At 34.2% G+C, this 19,683-nt stretch overlaps 1 protein-coding gene across 2 annotated transcripts in view; it reads right to left on the bottom strand.

Moving 5' to 3' along the window:
* LOC149796264 (leucine--tRNA ligase, cytoplasmic-like) overlaps positions 1-19,683 on the bottom strand; it is a 119,920-nt gene that overhangs the window by 31,597 nt on the left and 68,640 nt on the right. For both annotated transcript variants that reach the window (XM_089960901.1, XM_089960902.1), the window contains exons 19-23: positions 17,973-18,185; positions 13,564-13,621; positions 10,178-10,241; positions 6,585-6,774; positions 2,245-2,335 (exon numbers count right to left, since the gene is read on the bottom strand). In XM_089960901.1, coding sequence (XP_089817027.1) covers positions 2,245-2,335; positions 6,585-6,774; positions 10,178-10,241; positions 13,564-13,621; positions 17,973-18,185 — 616 coding nt within the window. The remainder of the gene's footprint in view (positions 1-2,244; positions 2,336-6,584; positions 6,775-10,177; positions 10,242-13,563; positions 13,622-17,972; positions 18,186-19,683) is intronic.

Raw genomic sequence — 19,683 nt, 5'->3', positions numbered from 1 at the left:
CTTCACTTTCCAATATTCGCTCTCAAAGTTTAGGGCCTCCTCGCCTGAGTAATTCTCTTCAACAATTGCTGAGAGAATCGTTTGCCCCTGAGGGTTTACTGGAAATGATCCAGATGTGCAGGTTAGACAGATTTGGGTTCAGATGGTACTCATGCAGTCAGTGATGCCTGAACTGTTGAGGAATGGCCATGATTTTTCTTGGGATTGTCACTTCCAGATTAAGTAACTCAAACATGATTTTGTTTCCAACATGACGGAAGCAATCACAAGAAGGCGGCATTCCAATTCCTTGCTGTGCAAGATCTTAGAGAATCTGAGGAACTGGAGGGCAACTATAGGCAGCCAAATTGTTCCAGTGTATGGAAAAGCATGAACTGCCTGAGCCAGTTAATCCAGGATTGGAAAGAAAAAGTTTCAGAATTTTGTACTTTACCATGTTGCAAATAGTCAAACCAAGCTGATACATATTTGACTGAGGGATGAAATTATCATGTTTGCATTAGAAGATTTCTTCAGGAAAACAAACATGCTAATACATTTAGTCTGCCAAGAATATGATGGACTGGATTTGTTGTTGATGACATCACCATAGAAAATCCCAAACCAGGTGGCATAGGTCTTGGGGTTTGGTCATTACCTCTGCATACCCTCCCCCTTGCCTTCTGAATGAATGATTTTCAAAGCTTGTTCCTGAAGGACACAAGTTCTGTTCAGATGAATTTCTGAACTTTATATCCTAGTTGGTTAAATGATGAGACGGGAAGATAATGGATTTGCCCTTGGGTTGATACAGAATAAAATGAGTGAAACAAGAGAATTTTGTAGTATATCATCCAGATCATTAGATCTCATGGTTGTGGAAATATTTGTGATGTGAGAACTACTTTGTAATTCTTGTGAAGACCCAGGAACTCATGTTGAAACCAAAAAGGAGTGCCCTGAACTATTATACTTTATCTCTGAAAGCAAACCACAAAATTCCCTGGAGGACTTATAAATTGGAACATGTAGGTATCCATCCTGCAGACCTAAACTAACTGCAAAATCTTGAACCATGGTACCCATATGAATGGTATACAAAAACATGGTATCCATATGAAGGTATACATAACCATGGTATCCATATGAAGGTATACATAACCATGGTACCCATATGAATGGTATTCAGAGCATGGTACCCATATGAATGGTATACAGAACCATGGTACCCATATGAATGGTATACATAACCATGGTACCCATATGAATGGTATACAGAACCATGGTACCCATATGAAGGTATACATAACCATGGTATCCATATGAAGGTATACATAACCATGGTACCCATATGAATGGTATTCAGAGCATGGTACCCATATGAATGGTATACAGAACCATGGTACCCATATGAATGGTATACAGAACCATGGTACCCATATGAATGGTATACAGAACCATGGTACCCATATCAATGGTACACAGAACCATGGTACTCATATGAATGGTATACAGAACCATGGTACCCATATGAATGGTATACAGAACATGGTACCCATATGAAGGTATACATAACCATGGTACCCATATCAATGGTTTACAGAGATGAGAACCACTCTGGATGCAGGATAAAAGCACATATTGACTGTGTCTGGACCATATGGCATAATCCTTGAACTCTCCAGTAGAAAAAGAACATGGCTGTACCAAGCCAAAATTAGAAGCAATTTACTGACTATACTGGTGCAAGCTAGGTCAAACTGACAGTAAATATTAGCAACAGATGAAATGTAAAGAAAGAAAAACAAAAAAGACAAAAACTAACTTTAAATGATTTTGCAAATTTGCAAGGAAAAATAATTTGTCTCATACTGAGAAGAATGGAATCCGAGGCTGCCATCAGACTCAGGTTCATTGCTACAAATTGAGAATCTTGTACGAGTTTTCATTTCATAAAAAATTTAAACAATCAGATCAATAACTTTTATGTTTTGCAACCTTGAAAACAAAAATGCTGAAATGATTCCACAAGAATAATGAACATGAAACTGGTAAAATTGTAAGATTATATTTATTATTCATATTTACAGAAAAATTTGAATATTTTTCTTCCAAACAATCTCAAGGCATCTAGTCCATTGATTTGGATGTCTCGGAAAATACCTTTTACCATCTGTGACATACGATGTGATATTACACACATGTAATATAAAATACACAAAATGGATTTAGGACACAAAAATAAGAATAAAAATGTCCTCTTACCTGGAATTCAAAGAACCCAGTCCTTAAGGCTTCCTTGTACTTCATCTCCTCATAGTGCTTCTGTGTTTCCTGAATACTTATGTTGATCTCACTGCAAATGCAAATACAGTCTTCCCTTAAAATAAAGTACCTCAGTCTAACACAGAATCTGATATTACATGGTAATATTAATGCATCCCATTAAACTGTTTAAAACAATTTCTTGTAAAGTGCTCCAGTATATTGGTGACCTTGTACTTGTGTTTTATGTCAGCTGGTATTTGGTGACTTGTATTATATCAGCCAGAATATTAGTGACTATTCTGTGCCAAACAAAGGCAAAGTAAAAAAAATTGCAAAACTGAAGAGCACAAAGACCTAGGAAAAAGTAATGCTCAATTCACATCCAAGAAAACTTACCAACTCATTTGGAAGCGTGTGATAAATGTTCAATGTAATATACCTAAATAATGTCCAAACTGGGGCCTAGCTAGAGAGCTATTAAGGCTTTATTACTGAAATAATGTCCAATCCAGGTCCTAGCTAGAGAGCTAATAAGGTTGTTTTGTCCAAATATGCTGATAAAGCTAACTTATTCATCTTATCCCAATCCAAATATGCTGATAAAGCTAAATTGATTCACCTTATCCCAATCCAAATATGATGATAATGCTAAACTGATTCACCTTATCCCAATCCAAATATGCTGATAATGCTAAACTGATTCACCTTATCCCAATCCAAATATGCTGATAAAGCTAACTTGATTCACCTTATCCCAATCCAAATATGCTGATAAAGCTAAATCCCAATGAGATGTTTTCATTGCCTTCATTGGTCAATGAATGCTCGTGTCTTAATTTTCAGTACATTTTGAAATAGCTACGTAAAAACAATTTAAACAAAACATTTTCATGCTTTCTTTCATTAACTTTTGTGTCCATTTAATAAGCCTTTACATCTGTAATTAAGTTTAAATTTAAATTTCATATTAAAATTGTTATGTGAGTGAAATTCAATACATTTGTCTGTAATTGTGTTTAAATTTACACCAAAATGTCATATTAATATCGGTATGTAAGTGAAATTAAATGCATTTATGTCTGTAATTGTGTTTAAATTTACACCAAAATTTCATATTAATATTGGTATGCGAGTGAAATTAAATGCATTTATGTCTGTAATTGTGTTTAAATTTACACCAAAATTTCATATTAAACTTGTTATGCGAGTGAAATTCAATGCATTTGTCTGTAATTATGTTTAAATTTACACCAAATTTCATATTAAAATTGTTATGCGAGTGAAATTTGATGCATTTATGTCTGTAATTGTGTTTAAATTGACACCAAAATTTCATATTAATATTGGTATGCGAGTGAAATTCAATGCATTTGTCGGAAATTATGTTTAAATTTACACCAAAATTTCATATTAATATTGGTATGCAGTGAAATTAAATGCATTTATATCTGTAATTGTGTTTAAATTTACACCAAAATTTCATATTAAAATTGTTATGCGAGTGAAATTTGATGCATTTATGTCTGTAATTGTGTTTAAATTGAAACCAAAATTTCATATTAATATTGGTATGCGAGTGAAATTCAATGCATTTGTCTGTAATTATGTTTAAATTTACACCAAAATTTCATATTAAAATTGTTATGCGAGTGAAATTCAATGCATTTGTCTGTAATTGTGTTTAAATTTACACCAAAATTTCGTATTAATATTGGTATGCGAGTGAAATTCAATGCATTTATGTCTGTAATTGTGTTTAAATTTGCACCAAAATTTCATATTAAAATTGTTATGCGAGTGAAATTCAATGCATTTGTCTGTAATTATGTTTAAATTTACACCAAAATGTCATATTAATATTGGTATGCAGTGAAATTAAATGCATTTATATCTGTAATTGTGTTTAAATTTACACCAAAATTTCATATTAAAATTGTTATGCGAGTGAAATTTGATGCATTTATGTCTGTAATTGTGTTTAAATTGACACCAAAATTTCATATTAATATTGGTATGCGAGTGAAATTCAATGCATTTGTCTGTAATTATGTTTAAATTTACACCAAAATTTCATATTAATATTGGTATGCAGTGAAATTAAATGCATTTATATCTGTAATTGTGTTTAAATTTACACCAAAATTTCATATTAAAATTGTTATGCAAGTGAAATTTGATGCATTTATGTCTGTAATTGTGTTTAAATTGACACCAAAATTTTATATTAATATTGGTATGCGAGTGAAATTCAATGCATTTGTCTGTAATTATGTTTAAATTTACACCAAAATTTCATATTAAAATTGTTATGCGAGTGAAATTCAATGCATTTGTCTGTAATTGTGTTTAAATTTACACCAAAATTTCATTTTAATATTGGTATGCGAGTGAAATTCAATGCATTTATGTCTGTAATTGTGTTTAAATTTGCACCAAAATTTCATATTAAAATTGTTATGCGAGTGAAATTCAATGCATTTGTCTGTAATTATGTTTAAATTTACACCAAAATTTCATATTAATATTGGTATGCGAGTGAAATTAAATGCATTTATATCTGTAATTGTGTTTAAATTTACACCAAAATTTCATATTAAAATTGTTATGCGAGTGAAATTTGATGCATTTATGTCTGTAATTGTGTTTAAATTTACACCAAAATTTCATATTAATATTGGTACGCGAGTGAAATTAAATGCATTTATGTCTGTAATTGTGTTTAAATTTACACCAAAATTTCATATTAAAATTGTTATGCGAGTGAAATTCAATGCATTTGTCTGTAATTATGTTTAAATTTACACCAAAATTTCATATTAATATTGGTATGCGAGTGAAATTCAATGCATTTATCTGTAATTATGTTTAAATTTACACCAAAATTTCATATTAAAATTGTTATGCGAGTGAAATTCAATGCATTTGTCTGTAATTGTGTTTAAATTTACACCAAAATTTCATATTAATATTGTTATGCGAGTGAAATTTGATGCATTTATGTCTGTAATTATGTTTAAATTTACACCAAAATTTCATATTAAAATTGTTATGCGAGTGAAATTCAATGCATTTGTCTGTAATTATGTTTAAATTTACACCAAATTTCATATTAAAATTGTTATGCGAGTGAAATTCAATGCATTTGTCTGTAATTGTGTTTAAATTTACACCAAAATTTCATATTAATATTGGTATGCGAGTGAAATTAAATGCATTTAATTCTGTAATTGTGTTTAAATTTACACCAAAATTTCAAATTAAAATTGTTATGCGAGTGAAATTCAATGCATTTGTCTGTAATTGTGTTTAAATTTACACCAAAATTTCATATTAAAATTGTTATGCGAGTGAAATTTGATGCATTTATGGCTGTAATTGTGTTTAATTTACACCAAAATTTCATATTAAAATTGTTATGCGAGTGAAATTCAATGCATTTGTCTGTAATTATGTTTAAATTTACACCAAATTTCATATTAAAATTGTTATGCGAGTGAAATTCAATGCATTTGTCTGTAATTGTGTTTAAATTTACACCAAAATTTCATATTAATATTGGTATGCGAGTGAAATTAAATGCATTTATGTCTGTAATTGTGTTTAAATTTGCACCAAAATTTCATATTAAAATTGGTATGTGAGTGAAATTTGATGCATTTATAGCCTAACTGCATGTAAATTATTTACTTTGTGGACGTCATAGGCTAAATGTTAGTAAAGGGAAACCACTTTATGTAATATTCCATCCCTCCAAAATAGAAAAAGACACTTGTACCTCAAAAGTAACCAATATTTTTAGGTTACTGTTTTGTGCAAAAGCAGAATCATATAAAACAATTTGTTAAATCAAACTAAAGAATATTTAAATAATTTTATACAGTTCAATGAATATTTCCTATGAATTTATAATATCTGGTTCCAAGGTTAAGGAAATCAGGTCTTTTTAAGGGAATGTTTTAGACATTGAATAGTTTGACAAGACTATTCTCCTCCCTATTTTCCCACACCTTCCAACCAATACTGATGCAGAAGTGGCCACTTTGCCCCAAAATGGCGATCAATGCATTTGAAAAAATATTATATGTTTCACTAGTATAGACAACAAATCAAGATTTTTAGGAGCTATCAATCACCAGAAAATTATTTATTTACTACAAAATATCATATGATAACTTTATTCAAAGTTCACAAAGTAATCTATTTAAGATATTATTTTCATGAGTTCATTGTTGATAATAAGTTTATTTATTTATTTCTTGTGCCTTGGTAAATGTTAGCTCCTACAAATTTTGTGCTTGATAATGATTGTTTTACCAGATATTGGCATGAGAATTTACCTGTCAAAGACCCTGTCATTGAAGGTGTACTGAGCTGGTTGACCATCCCGCAAAGTGTCCTTAACCACAATCATTTCCCGCACCCACTCAAGGTATGTGTACAGCCTCAGCAGTCCTGCATCAGCCATTTTCTCCACAAAGTTAGCATCCTCAATCCCATCACCAGCATCAGCCAGGGCCAAGCGCATACCTGATAAACAAAACACAGATATCAAGCATATGGCTTCCATGTCATGTACTGTATAAACTCGCGTACAAATTGAATCCAACTGCAAACTGCACAGACCCAAATCTCCCAATGCATAATGCACACACAGATCTGGGTCTAGGAAGTTTGTTAATAATCAGTAGAACAAACAGCACAGAATGATCCACTGGTAGATCAAGGATTAGATTGTTTGCAGTTCGGCCCAAGATACAAGTGAGTACATATAGTCCATAAAAACAACACAAGAGAGATGAAAATTTTATAGTAAATTTTGTTACATCACCAAAAAACAGTCTAGAAATGAAACCTAGGGAGTCCATTGTTGAGTTTTGTGACTACCTAGAGCGAGTCCAGTTTTGTGAGTACACCGCTCCCTCGATAACTCGCGCCCGGATAACTCACGATCCCGCTTATAACGCGGTGTCTGTCTTGGCTCCCGATTTTTTTCCAGAGAAAATGTATTTAAAATATCTTTAAAATTTGCTGAACATGAAAAAATTACGATAAGAATTGATAAATTAAACCTTCATATATTGCTCGTTTTATCATCGAAAATGGTGATTAATGCCTGTAAAAATATAATCCATATTTTGAAATTTGCAAGTTCTAAAGAAGAATTAATTTCAGAGATCTCGAAAATGCTTAATTACACGTATTTGGATGCCAATTTTTGATCTGGGATGCAGAAAATCACTGAGGCGGGAGTCCTCCGTATGCATGTAATAGGTGCGCGGGAAAATTCAAAGATTTGCCGGTCCTGTTTCAGCCACCTGCTTTGTGGGAAAATGTGTTGATCAGTTAACTGTGCTGATATTTACAATGACAGAATTCAGTGACTGAAAGACTCTTTGATGTACTGTTGCCATTCTATAAGAGTACATTAAAAAAACAAAAGAACATGATGCAACAGCTAGGCAGCTAGTTCAAAGGCTTTGACTGGTGGCCGAGTGAGAAAATGTACTGATATTTAGTGATTGAATTCAGAGGCAGAAAGACCCAGTTTTAAAATGCTAGCGAGACCTCTGTTTAAAGATATCATATATTAATTAAGTTTCTATGATAAATAGTTGTCAGTATACTGCAAATAAACAGTCTGGTGAAATAGTAATCAATGAAAACTTCTGGTAAATGCTAACAGGTGGCAACAGAGAATGAAATAAACACCAATTAAACGTCTTCCTGTGTGAAAGTCATGTTCTAATCCTTTAATTCCGTTTCAGTGTAAACATTATAATCACAACATATTTTGTTCATTTAAAACATGAAAAGAGTCAATCGACCGTCACATCGAAACCTGTGAGTACTTCTGTGAGAACCTAATTACATGCCGGCTTTGTTTTGATCAACAACTTGGGGAAGTGTTTGTTGCATTAAAAAAAAATGGATTACAAGAGACCTGGGGTGTTGGATTAAGGGTCTTGGAGCTGTCTTTGATGTAAAGCAAAACAGTAACAGAGACAGCGACGATGATAGTGACTTCGAAGATTTCAATGAAACTGATGTCATTAATGCCGAGGCTGTTCGGGAGAAATTCGTACATACTCATGGTCCTGAGATGGGCGTTTCCTTTGATGATATGGAGGAGTGGATTTGTGCTGACAATGATTGCCCCACAGCCGAACACATGTCAGATGAAACTATAATTAATTCTATAACGAACAAATTTGCAGCAGAAGACGATTCTAACTGGAGTAACACAAGTGTTGAAAGTGATGCAGACGCAGATGTTGCACCCCCCACCCCTCTGCACAGGAAGCAATCAAATATTTTGATATTGCCATAAGGTGGCTGGAGACCCAAAATGTTGACTAAGTAAAGCTCATGCAGTTGAGAAATCTGAGGGATTTTGCTCGGCGGCAGAGAAACCAAGGAGTAACACACACAAAAAAAATTAACTGATTTTTTTTCAAAAAGTGAATTGATATTTGTCAAGCGTGGCACAAATGGCAAGTATTAACTTGTTCTAATTTACGTTGTTTTAAATTTGTAGACCAATTAAATATGTTAGTACTGATTAACCGTTGTTTTTTTTGTTTTCCATTTTATTCTATCGCATTCAAATCTATCTATCTATCGTTAGATCGACACTGTTTCTCAAAAAGAGTCGATCTTTTGTATATAAAAAAACGTCTAATTTGGATCAAACAATAAAACTAGAATGTATCCAATTCAACATAAAAATTAGTGATGTAGTACACAATGTGTGAAGTGGTACACATGTTAAGCGAACGGAAACCACGTGGAATAATGTTTTCGATGATCGCCTCAGTATACTGTAATTTATCCTGAAATTAATGTTGGCCTATGAGGAAATAATAAAGTACACTGTCATGAAGAGATATTTATTCACAGTTAATCTCAGAACGATTATAAAGTGAGTATTCAACAGTATAATCTGCCTCCCCGCTTATTTTTCCGTTATGTCGTCAATCACTTTATTGGTTTTGGGCTTATTTTATAGGTCCCTTGATAACTCGCGCCTCACTTATAGTGCGGTCGATGTTTCTGGACCCCCATGTGCGCGAGTTATTGAGGGAGTGGTGTACCTCCAAAATAGATGTTTTACTGTGTTACTTCTGTACATGTACACTTTTATCAGTAACTGATGTTTTACTGTCACTTCGGTACATGTACACTTGTATCAGTAACTGATGTTTTACAGTGTTGCTTCTGTACACGTACACTTGTATCAGTAACTGATGTTTTACAGTGTTGCTTCTGTACATGTACACTTGTATCAGTAACTGATGTTTTACTGTGTTACTTCTGTACATGTACACTTGTATCAGTAACTGATATTTTACTGTGTTACTTCTGTATATGTACACTTGTATCAGTAACTGATGTTTTACTGTGTTACTTCTGTACATGTACACTTATATCAGTAACTGATGTTTTACTGTTACTTCTGTATGTGTACACTTGTATCAGTAACAGTTGTTTTATCTGTTACTGCTGGACACCTAGACTTATCCCAGTGCAAGCTGTTTTACTCTTTGTTACTATTGTACACAGACTTGTCCCAGTACAGGATGTCTGACTCTTTGCTACTTCTCTACACACTTATCTCAGTACATGTTTCACTCTGTTACTTCTGTACACAGACCTATCTCAGTACATTTTGTTTCACTCTTTGTTTCTTCTGTACACATACACTTATCTCAGTACATGATGTTTGACTCTTTGTTACTACTGTACACAGACTTATCTCAGTACATGATGCTTGACTCTTTGTTTCTTCTGTACACATACATTTATCTCAGTACATGATGTTTTACTCTTTGTTACTACTGTACATAGACTTATCTCAGTACAGGATGTTTCATTCTATGTTACTTTGTACATGTACACTTACATGAATACACAAGGCATTCTTTTTACTTACCATCAGCAGAGAACTTGCTCACAGCTTGTGACAAGGTCAGGAAATTTCCAGTAGACTTGGACATCTGCAAATTAAAGTTAAATGACTTTTCTATTTTGAGTATATTAACAGCAGAATTTTCATTATATTACCTGCATCATCAATACACAGATGTGGACTAGTAATAACATTACTTGCATCATCAATACACAGATGTGGACTAATAACAATATTACCTGCATCATCAATACACAGATGTGGACTAATAATAACATTACTTGCATCATCAATACACAGATGTGGACTAATAATACCATTACTTGCATCATCAATACACAGATGTGGACTAATAACAATATTACCTGCATCATCAATACACAGATGTGGACTAATAATAACATTACTTGCATCATCAATACACAGATGTGGACTAATAATAACATTACTTGCATCATCAATACACAGATGTGGACTAATAATAACATTACTTGCATCATCAATACACAGATGTGGACTAATAACAATATTACCTGCATCATCAATACACAGATGTGGACTAATAATAACATTACTTGCATCATCAATACACAGATGTGGACTAATAATAACATTACCTGCATCATCAATACACAGATGTGGACTAATAATAACATTACCGGCATCATCAATACACAGATGTGGACTAATAATAACATTACCTGCATCATCAATACACAGATGTGGACTAATAATAACATTACCTGCATCATCAATACACAGATGTGGACTAATAATAACATTACCTGCATCATCAATACCCAGATGTGGACTAGTAATAACATTACTTGCATCATCAATACACATATGTGGATTAATAATAACATTATATTACCTGCATCATCATCAATACATTGACTTGAACTAATAATCACATTTCATTACAGACAAGAAAATATGCAAACTTATAACTATTATTAATCAATGACTGAAGAGTATAGGGAATGCCAAAACATCAATCAAGGATCTTAGATTGAAGAGTATAGGGCATGCTATGACATCAATCAAGGATGAAAAGAATAGGGTATGCTATGGTATTCACCAAGAATTTAAGAGTATTGGGCATGCCATGGCATTCATCAAGGATTGAAGAGTAGTGGGCATGCCATGGCATTCATCAAGGTTTGAAGAGTAGAGGGCATGCCATGGCATTCATCAAGGATTGAAGAGTAGAGGGCATGCCATGGCATTCATCAAGGTTTGAAGAGTATTGGGCATGCCATGGCATTCATCAAGGATTGAAGAGTAGTGGGAATGCCATGAGATCAATCAAGGATTGAAGAGTAGAGGGTATGCCACGACATTCATCAAAGACTGAAGAATAGTGGGCATGCCATATCATTCATCAAGGATTGAAGAGTATTGGTCATGCCATGGCATTCATCAAGGTTTGAAGAGTAGTGGGTATGCCACGACATTCATCAAAGACTGAAGAATAGTGGGCATGCCATATCATTCATCAAGGATTGAAGAGTATTGGGCATGCCATGGCATTCATCAAGGATTGAAGAGTAGTGGGCATGCCATGAGATCAATCATTAGACTCAAGAGTATAAGGCTTGCCATGACATTAATCAAAGATATTAGACTGAAGAGTAGTAGGCATGCCATGACATTAATCAAGGGTACTGGACTTAAGAGTAGGGGGAATGCCATGACATTGATAAAGGATATTAGAATGAACAAATAGGGTCATGCCATGACATTAATCAAGGATATTAGACTGAAGAGTAGGGGGAATGTCATGACATTAATCAAAGATATTAGACTGAAGAGTAGGGGGAATGCCATGACATTGATAAAGGATATTAGAATGAAGAGTAGGGGTCATGCTATGACATTGATAAAGGATATTAGAATTAAGAGTAGGCAAAATGCCATGACATTAATCAAGGATATTAGACTGAAGAGTAGGGGGAATGCCATGACATTGATAAAGGATATTAGAATGAAGAGTAGGGGGCATGCCATGACATTGATAAAGGATATTAGAATGAAGAGTAGGGGGCATGCCATGACATTGATAAAGGATATTAGAATGAAGAGAAGGCAAAATGCCATGACATTAATCAAGGATATTAGACTGAAGAGTATGGGTCATGCCATGACATTAATAAAGGATATTAGAATGAAGAGTAGGCAAAATGCCATGACATTAATGAAGGATATTAGAATGAAGAGTAGTGGTCATGCCATGACATTGATAAAGGATATTAGAATGAAGAGTAGGGGTCATGCCATGACATTAATAAAGGATATTAGAATGAAGAGTAGAGGTCATGCCATGACATTGATAAAAGATATTAGAATGAAGAGTAGGGGTCATGCCATGACATTGATAAAGGATATTAGAATGAAGAGTAGGGGTCATGCCATGACATTGATAAAGGATATTAGAATGAAGAGTAGGGGTCATGCCATGACATTGATAAAGGATATTAGAATGAAGAGTAGGGGTCATGCCATGACATTGATAAAGGATATTAGAATGAAGAGTAGGGGTCATGCCATGACATTGATAAAGGATATTAGAATGAAGAGTAGGGGTCATGCCATGACATTGATAAAGGATATTAGAATGAAGAGTAGGCAAAATGCCACGACATTGATAAAGGATATTAGAATGAAGAGTAGGCAAAATGCCAAGACATTGATAAAGGATATTAGAATGAAGAGTAGGCAAAATGCCACGACATTGATAAAGGATATTAGAATGAAGAGTAGGCAAAATGCCAAGACATTGATAAAGGATATTAGAATGAAGAGTAGGCAATATGCCACGACATTTATCATGGATATTAGAATGAAGAGTAGGCAAAATGCCACGACATTTATCAAGGATATTAGACTGAAAAGTAGGGGGCATGTCATGACTTACCAATTGTAGGAAGCTTTAAAACTAAATTATCAAACAGAGATTCATTATCTAAATATGGAATTTTCTCAAGTATCCTGATTCTGTCACATCAGAGAATTACTGGAGATATTTAATTTTCTAACTCTAGATTGTCCAAGTCTTCACTTTATGACTGTCAACGTATGTCTTTCAATTTATGACTGTCAATGTATGTCTTTCAATTTATGACTGTCAATGTATGTCTTTCAATTTATGACTGTCAATGTATGTCTTTCAATTTATGACTGTCAATGTATGTCTTTCAATTTATGACTGTCAATGTATGTCTTTCAATTTATGACTGTCAATGTATGTCTTTCAATTTATGACTGTCAATGTATGTCTTTCAATTTATGACTGTCATTGTATGTCTTTCAATTTATGACTGTCAATGTATGTCTTTCAATTTATGACTGTCAATGTATGTCTTTCACTAGTTTCAAGCAATATAACATATTGTGATAGAGTTACCAACCTTTTCAGAATTCAACAGCAGATGTCCATTGGCACGGATACTTTTAGGCCATTTTCCCCTAAAAGTATCATAAAAAGACAAAAGGTAAACTTTAAAATCATATTTTTAGAATATACAAAACAACTTTTCAAGGCATAAGGAAATTTTGTAGTAATTTGTTTCCCCAAAGTATTTACTAGATTACAATAATATTAGGAATTACTTTCCACTACCTCCAGAAACCAGCCCTCCAAGAAAAAAAATATTTCTGTCTTGATGTGATGCAAAGGGAAGTAACTTCTTGTATTCCAACCAAGGTTTCAACCTGTATCCTGGATTTTATCAGTTTAAACTTACAGTGCAGCTGTTAATGGGATGTTTGCATTTGCAGGAAAAGGTGGGAGGGAATCATAGCAATCAGATTGGGAAAGTATTTCCAGATAAAAATAATTTCCTATAAATTTCCTTTCTCTGTCAAATACATTACCTGATCAAATTAACATTAAGAGAATAAGCAAGGTGAGGAAATGCTTGAGGATTCAACCTCTACCACTGTCCTCCTGCAAGGGTCTCATTATTGCCCTTGGGAATGGATGAACTTCAACCTCTACCACTGTCATCCTGCAAGGGTCTCATTATTACCCTTGGGAATGGATGAACTTCAACTGTTATGAGTCTATGCTCTTAAAATAAGTAACAGAAAAGAGTGAAGACAACAAGCTTTGTAAAATTTAACAAAGAATTTATTTCCCTAGAATACAAAGTGAAAACGAGAAAAAAGGACTTACAGCATTGGTTTACTACTTCAGGGGGAAATCAGGACTGGTCAGAAATCAAGGATATAGGTTAGTGAACATTAGCATTTCCACCTCGGGGCCCCAAGTGGCCGAGTGGTCTAAAGCGCTCTTCGTTACGGATCACTGCCATCTCACCTCTGTCTGCGGCGGTTCGAGTCTAAGATTCAGCCAATGTGGGCATGTGAGAAAGCTTGCCAGTAGCTTCTCGTGGGTCGGTGGTTCTTTCCGGAGTTTTCCGGGTTCTTCCTCCACCATTAATACTGGCCGCCATGTATAGCCTATCGTGTGCTGAAAAATGGCGTTAAACCCCACAACAACAACAACAACAACAACATTTCCACCTCATGTCTACTAAAGGCTGACCTCAGGTGACAGGTATTGAGGGTTAAGTATAGTGATTTCTAGTTTTTGTACATGGAACAGGATGACCACTCCACCTGCATTTATTATACATGGTGTAATATATTATACATATGCTACATTTACATACAACAGATGGAATTCTGATGGGTAATCAATTCAGCAAGCAACTTTTCTGGTCCAACGATAATGTGAAGAAAATTGAAAACAATGCCATTTTTATTTTTCAATGTTTTCACCTCTTGGCCAAGTCTCTGAAAGCTTAATGTTCTCTAAACAGAAAAAAAATCATCTGGATAATTATTAAAGGCCCATTATCGAAGGGGGCCCTGGGTGGTCTAAAGCACTCTCCATTACAGATCACTGCCATCTCACCTCTGTCTGCGTGGGTTTGAGTCTCGGATTTGGCCAATGTGGGTATGTGAGAAAGCTTGCCAGTAGCTTCTCGTGGGTCGGTGGTTCTTTCCTGGGTTCTTCCTCCACCATTAATACTGGCCGCCATGTATAGCCTATCGTGTGCTGAAAAATGGTGTCAAACCACACAACACCAAACACCTGTTATTGATGCTATCTAGAGAATCATTAAAGGTCTGTCATTGATGATATCGAGAGAATCATTAAAGGCCTGTCATCAATGATAACTGGAGAATCAAAAAACATGTCATAATTAATAAAACTACCTGTAATGGGTGAAGCTAACACACAGTTCATGAAAATTAATAAAACCACATGTAATGGGAGAAGCTAACAAGCAGTTCATGAAAATTAATAAAACAAAAACTCATAAATGTGTTCCTAACATACAGTTATGAAAATTAATAAAACCACATGTAATGGGAGAAGCTAACACATAGTTCATGAAAATTAATAAAACTACCTGTAATGGGGGAAGTTAACACAGTTCATGAAAATTAATAAAATTACTGTAAATTACAGGCAAACTCCATATAAAATAGTCTTCTACCTTGAAAACTCAAATTTCTGTGCACAAACCATTTTTCTTCTTTCTGTCTGTGACTTTCACTTTTGACCATTTGAACTTAATATCAATGGTCAAGGTTTGTTATGTAGAACTAATGGTACTGAACAGAAAATATTTTGTTTCATTCAGTCAGAGTGGCCTTGACCTTTTATCCTCCTCTAAGTCAAGCCATTCACATACTAATGTTATTGTGCTGAAACCATTTTTATTCTTTCAGTCAGAGTGGCCTTGACCTTTCATCCTCCCCCAAGTCAAGCCATTCACATACTAATGTTATTGTGCTGAAACCATTTTTAATCTTTCTGTCACAGTGACCATGGCCTTTTAGACTGAAATTAATATGGTTCTTTCTTACCCAAGTGCAAGCCATCTACGAAGTTTGGTAACTGCTGATGGTGGACAGCTTGAATTATTGTGCAGAAACCCTTTCTCCTGTGTTGGTCAGTGACCTTGATCTTTTGACCCCAATAATAGATAGGGTTCTTCCTGACTCTAATTGCAAGTCATCCTCAAAGTTTGGTAACCAGAGATGATAGATAACTAAAATAACTGTGTTTGAACCATTTTTCTTTCTTCCATCACTAGGACCTTCACCTCTGACCTTTTTAACCCAAAGTCAATTTGTTTCTTCCTTACCCCAAGTGTAGGCCATCCATAAAATTTGGTAGATGGTGGACAATTCAAATTATTAGGCAGAAATGAAATTAGCAACAGACGGATTGATGGACATAATAACCTCCACCTTAGGATGGGTGTGAGAAAGAAAACAATTGCAACTGTAAAGGCACAAAGGTATGAACAAAGAGCTAGTAATTGACAAGGTTAGCAAAACAAAAAGGTCAAGTACTGAACAGACTTTTAAGAAGTAATGATTACCATGCTGACAATTAAGATGGTGTTGACTGAATCATTGTGTAACAAACTTAACAAATGAAGGTATGAATATTCACTAAAAAGGAAAAGTGGAACAAGCAAAAAGTAGAAAAGCAGGTTCTCTGCAAATAAGATAACTCCAAAACAATTTCTCAAATCGAAAAAGTGGAATCTGTACGGTTGTTACAAGAACTTTACTCACTGGTGCAGGTTGAAGTTGTAACTGACAAATTAGGGTTTACAGCACCAATCCCTATATTGAAGGAAAGACAACTCTGTCTTACCTCCCTTTTAATCAAACAGTCAACCATTTAGAAACCACTGTTGCTAAACCAAACCAAAATGGCAGTTAAATCTTTTTTATTTTGGGATGGCTGGCTTTTATGAGGTAGTGGATATACTCCAAATGTATCATAACTGGTTTAATTTCTTATGTTAATACTTTAGTCACAGCATAACTCAAAAATCAATTCTTTTTAAAACTTTTTAAACATAGTATCATTTCTACAACTGACAAAGTTATTCTGAATTTATTCACAGAACAAAAATTAGAAATATATATATATATATATATATATATATATATATATATATATATTAAAATTTATAATAATGAAAAGCTATAATAATCTCCTCTATTAGAATATATAATAATGAACAGTTTTCTCTCTTAAAACTTATAATAACGAAAAGTTATAATAATCTTCTCTATTCCAACTTACAATAGTGAAATGAAAGGTTATAATTCTTTCTATTAAATCTTATAAAAGTGACAATTTATAAAAGACCTTTCTACTAAAACTTATGAGGGAAAAGCTATAATAGTCTTCTCAATAAAAAATAAAAATAAATTCAAACTAAAATCGGTTTAATAATGCCTGAGGTTTTGACCACTTACTTCTGGTCAGTCCATAATATAATAATGGCTGAGGTTTTGACCACTTACTTCTGGTCAGTCCATAATATAATAATGGCTGAGGTTTTGACTACTTACTCCCTGTCAGTCCATAATATAATAATGCCTGAGGTTTTGACCACTTACCTCTGGTCAGTCCATAATATAATAATGGCTGAAGTTTTGACTACTTACTTCTGGTCAGTCCATAATATAATAATGGCTGAGGTTTTGACCACTTCTGGTCAGTCCATAATATAATAATGGCTGAGGTTTTGACTACTTACTCCCTGTCAGTCCATAATATAATAATGCCTGAGGTTTTGACCACTTACCTCTGGTCAGTCCATAATATAATAATGGCTGAAGTTTTGACTACTTACTTCTGGTCAGTCCATAATATAATAATGGCTGAGGTTTTGACCACTTCTGGTCAGTCCATAATATAATAATGGCTGAGGTTTTGACCACTTACTTCTGGTCAGGCCATAATATAATAATGGCTGAGGTATTGACTACTTACTTCTGGTCAGGCCAGATGGCACAATGGTTGTAGATGAAGTATGTCAGATGATTGGGAATTAGATCTTTGCCAGAAACTCGCAAGTCTACTGGGTACCAGTATTCAAACTCTTGTTTCAGTCTGTCCAGGGTTTTCTGGGGAATATCTGTGCTGGGGTAGGGAGCAGACTTGAAGAAAATGTAGTCCCATACTTCATTGGTCAGCTGCTCTGGTCTACAAACAACAATTACATATTATCTAAAGTGAACCATTTCCAAATAGCAAAGACTCATGGAAAGCATTACAACATTAATTACTATGAATGATACCATTAGCTGTAAGACTGACACTGAATACCATACTGGCTTACAACACTTCCATTATATTCTGTGTAAGACCGACACTAAATATCATATTGGGTTACAAAGCTTCTATGATCTCTACTGGACCAACAAATACCATACTGGGTTACAACACTTTCATTATATTCTGTGTAAGACCGACACTAAATATCATATTGGGTTACAAAGCTTCCATGATACTCTACTGGACCAACAAATACCATACTGGGTTACAACACTTCCATTATATTCTGTGTAAGACCGACACTAAATATCACATTGGGTTACAAAACTTCCATGATACTCTACTGGACCAACAAATACCATACTGGGTTACAACACTTCCATTATATTCTGTGTAAGTCAGACACTAAATATCATACTGGGTTACAGAGCTTCTATGATACTCTACTGGACCAACAATGAGTATCATACTGGGTTACAACACTTCCAACATATTCCATTTAAGACTGACACTGAATACCATACTGGGTTACAACACTTCCATAAGACTGACACTAAATATCATATTAGGTTACAAAGCTTCCATGATACTCTAATGGACCAACAAATACCATACTGGGTTACAACACTTCCATTATATTCTGTGTGCGACCGACACTAAATATCATATTGGGTTACAAAGCTTCCATGATACTCTACTGGACCAACAAATACCATACTGGGTTACAACACTTTCATTATATTCTGTGCAAGACCAGCACTAAATATCATATTGGGTTACAAAGCTTCCATGATACTCTACTGGACCAACAAATACCATACTGGGTTACAACACTTCCATTATATTCTTTGTAAGACCAACACTGAGTATCATACTGGGTTAAAATACCTCTATAATTAAGTGTAAAACTGACACTGAAATACTAGGTTACACAACTTCCATGATTTTCCATGTAAGACTTACACTGCATATCATACTGCATACAACACTTCCAAGATACACCGCTCCCTCGATAACTTGCGCACAACGGGGTCCAAAAACATCGACTGCACTATAAGCGAGGGCGCAAGTTACCAAGGGACCTATAAAAAAAAACTAATAAAGAGATGGAGATCGACGGAGAGGCGAAGGGGGGGGGGGTTGCATTGTTAAATACTCGTTTTATAATCGTGCTGAAAATAACTGTGAATAAATATTTCTTTATAAAGGTGTTGTTCGTTTTTCTTTATAAATTACCTTTAATTTCTGGATAAAGTATCTTAAAAAGATCGTAAAAACAAACATTATTCCACGAGGTATCAGTACTCTTAACATGTGTATCGCTAAACACATTGTGTATTACGTCACTGCTTTTGTGTTGATTTGGATACATTCTAGTTTTATTGTTTGTTCAAAATGAATCAAGAGTTCTTTAATCAAAAAAGAT

This window comes from Sinohyriopsis cumingii, chromosome 6, assembly GCF_028554795.1.
Source record: "Sinohyriopsis cumingii isolate HCF-2022 chromosome 6, ASM2855479v2, whole genome shotgun sequence".
Lineage (NCBI taxonomy): Eukaryota > Metazoa > Mollusca > Bivalvia > Unionida > Unionidae > Sinohyriopsis > Sinohyriopsis cumingii.
This window is presented reverse-complemented; position numbering and strand designations above follow the sequence as displayed.